This window comes from Misgurnus anguillicaudatus, chromosome 18, assembly GCF_027580225.2.
Source record: "Misgurnus anguillicaudatus chromosome 18, ASM2758022v2, whole genome shotgun sequence".
Classification (NCBI taxonomy): Eukaryota; Metazoa; Chordata; class Actinopteri; order Cypriniformes; family Cobitidae; genus Misgurnus; species Misgurnus anguillicaudatus.
The window spans coordinates 36,715,181-36,718,297 of NC_073354.2; the positions used below are offsets into that span (position 1 = coordinate 36,715,181).

The 3,117-nt window shown below is 43.1% G+C and overlaps 1 protein-coding gene across 1 annotated transcript; it reads right to left on the reverse strand.

The window, feature by feature from the left end:
- Window positions 1-321: 321 nt before the first annotated feature.
- On the reverse strand, window positions 322-2,392 carry LOC141349048 (zona pellucida sperm-binding protein 4-like). Its single transcript, XM_073856419.1, has 8 exons — window positions 2,001-2,392; window positions 1,740-1,927; window positions 1,574-1,671; window positions 1,344-1,501; window positions 1,065-1,257; window positions 848-995; window positions 699-771; window positions 322-439 (listed from the first exon to the last, which is right to left on the reverse strand). Exons 1-8 carry the CDS (start codon window positions 2,374-2,376, stop codon window positions 360-362), a joined length of 1,314 nt encoding a protein of 437 aa, XP_073712520.1. The 5' UTR covers window positions 2,377-2,392; the 3' UTR covers window positions 322-359.
- Between the last annotated feature and the right edge of the window lie 725 nt (window positions 2,393-3,117).

The following is a 3,117-nucleotide window of genomic DNA, read 5'->3' on the forward strand; positions in this document are numbered from 1 at the left end:
TTAACAGTGTTTAGGAGAGGACAGGGAAGAGAGAAGTAACACATGTCAGAGCGCTGCCCACTATGCCATCAGCACCAACAAGATTTACTTTTATAATGTACTAAAATAAAGAAAAAACACTGCTTATATTTAAGGATTATTCATTAAATGTACACCGTAGATTTACAGAAATATTGTGCCTTCTTTGAAATCTTATGCAAAAGAACTCAAAGATGGTGGAGCCCACATTTACATAAATAGTGGCTAGAGAGCACATGTCAAGATCAAATCTGATAATGTAGTTACACACTCCACATTCACAGTCAAATTACCACAGACTAATGGCGTTTACTCAAAGTTTATTAAAACAGCACAACACATCAAGTCATGATGATAGTAAGAGCTCCACTAGAAACCACAGCTCCGTCACTAGAGGTGGACACCACATCAACTGCTCTACCTGCAGAACAAGAGAAATAAGACACACAGATGAAAGGTGTTTCACAATAAGTTTCCTCATTCTACAACCTGGAAGAATGTTTGTCTTCATGTTAATGTAGTAATGTTATGAACTTTACTCATTAATGCACTTGATAATGTAATAAAGGAACTCAGTTGAGTGTAAGGTTATGTCACTTCACTTAATGCTCGGTCCTCACGTCTTTGAGGAAACAAGGATGCAAAGAACTGAGAAGCACCTCAACACTTAACCAACTTACGTTTCCTGGCACAGCTCTGCTCACAGGAGCCAGATGCAGGATGGCAGACTGCAGTACTGCAGTGAATGAAGATCTGACAAGAGAACATGAACCTTTAGTACACTCAAACATACAGAGAGTAAAAGTGTTAGGTGATCAAGTGATCATACAGTTTCCTGCAGAGGGGCCATTGATGCTGGATCCACAAATGTAAACATCTTTACAATAAAGCGCTTGTAGTGGGTTGGGAATGGTAGATCAGAAGAGCCAACCACAGGAACCAGAGTGGTCAGGTAACGATCATCCTGGTAAGGGCATCTAAAACAGAGACTGCAGTCAGGACTTGTTCACATCAGGCTAACTGGACAAAACTCACATCCTACTTACCCATTAACTAGAAGGTCCCACTGGGGTAGACTGAGTGGACTCGGGGTTGTTGTCGCCCAACAATGTCCCAACATCAGGACAATATTGGGGTCAGTCCGCTCCATAATGTGCACCTCAACGTACACAGGCTCTCGCAGGACCTTAGTGACTGGATATTCAGCGTCACTGTAGTAGGAAGTGTACGCCTCATCCCCTGAGGAACATCATGTGCGTTACTGTTGAATGCAGTTTTACAAAGATACTGCAGCAGCTTGTTTCAGGAGGATATTTATGAGTTACCTTCTGCACAACCTTTGGTGACACACTGACCATTTGCCAGTCTAAGCTCCACCCTGAGGGGTCCAGGAGCAGCTACTGGTGGAGGAGGAGGAACAGTGTTGACCTCCACAACCAGAGCTTCCACAGCAGTGGCAGAATATCTACACTGGAAGAGAAGCCTACACAACAAACAGTGAACTTCTTGTATTTGTTCATTGAGCTCTAATCATGATAAAACACAAATGACCTACTCAAAATGGCTGTCTCTTGTGATGGAGCCAAGAGGTCCAATCCCCACTTCATAGGATGAAGTCATTCTGTTCTCATAAACCACATACCCGTTTTCCTCCTGTCAACAGGAAGATGGTCAAAGTCAAATCTGTTCCAGGACATCAAAACCATCAACAACAAACTCACCATCATGCTCGTTCCACAGGCTGTGACAGGAAACTGGTATATGGCAAAGGAAGGTGTGGAACCAACAGGAGCACAAGGTGGATCACTTCCACCCAGTAGATGGATCGAATCCAGACTCAGATGAGGGAGTGTAACATCTCTAGCCACCACTAACACAAACTGACCATCTCTGATACACTGGACAGTCACTGAAATGAGAAGACAGTAAGTCACCAGAGAAACTGTTTGACAGGTAAGGTTTTACTACTTTAACAATCTTACCTGACATCCCATAATAACACTGCTGTCCATTAAAGCAGCAGTTGATAGCTTCACACTCAGCACCACTGATACCAGGTTGTCCACATTGGATCTGATCAGAATCAGCAACACTACACATGTTAAGAGGATCTGTTTTCAGCACTGGCGGCTGCTGCGGTTGTTTTTGTTGCTGCTGCGGTTGTTTTTGTTGCTGCTGCTGCTGTGGTGGTTGTTTTTGTTGCTGAAACTGAAACATCTGAGGAGACTGTTGTACAGGTTGTTGAGCAACTAAAGCTTGCGGAATCTGGAGTGAATTACTCCACCGTGGAACAGCATGGCAGAAAGCACAAACCCACACAAACAGCACCAGCTGCCACATAAACCAACTCTCTGCCATTGTTTCAGAATTGAGTACACCACCAATGTGTTTCCCTACTCTTTATATATTCTACGCCAGGGGTGCCCAACCCTGTTCCTGGAGGGCTACCGTCCTACAGATTTTAGCTCCAACCCGAATCAAACACAGCTGAAGCAGCTAATCAAGGTGTTCAGGGTTGCTTGATAATTACAGACAGGTGTGTTGGAGCTTGGTTGGAACCGAAGTCTGCAGGACGGCAGCCCTCCAGGAGCAGGGCCGGGCACCCCTGTTCTACGCACTGCCACTTTAACACTGGTCCCTCCCTGTTCAATTAACAATCATGGTCCTTCAGATTAACTCTAAGTGCCTACAAGCCGCCGCCTCTTATTATTAATAAATGTATCTGCACTAACATTGGACAATTGTATCTATGTTAAAAAAGTTAGATATCATACAAGCCAAAGCTTTAAGAATAATTTTAGGAGCAGTTAAAACAACCCCAAATGCAGCACTGCAGGTGGAAACATCTGAAATGCCTCTGTATATAAGAAGGGAAAAACTAGCTATGGCATATTGGATTAATCTAAATGGACAAAGTAATGATCATCCCGTAAAAGAAGTACTTAAGGAAAGTTGGGAAACTATGAATACACCAGGTAAAGGTTTTGCGTGGAAAATTAAAAAATGGATTAATGAAACCAGGTTAGATACGAAAGTATTTGCTCCAATAATTGTAACGTCTCCAATACCACCTTGGTTACTTGATCAACCTGAAATAGA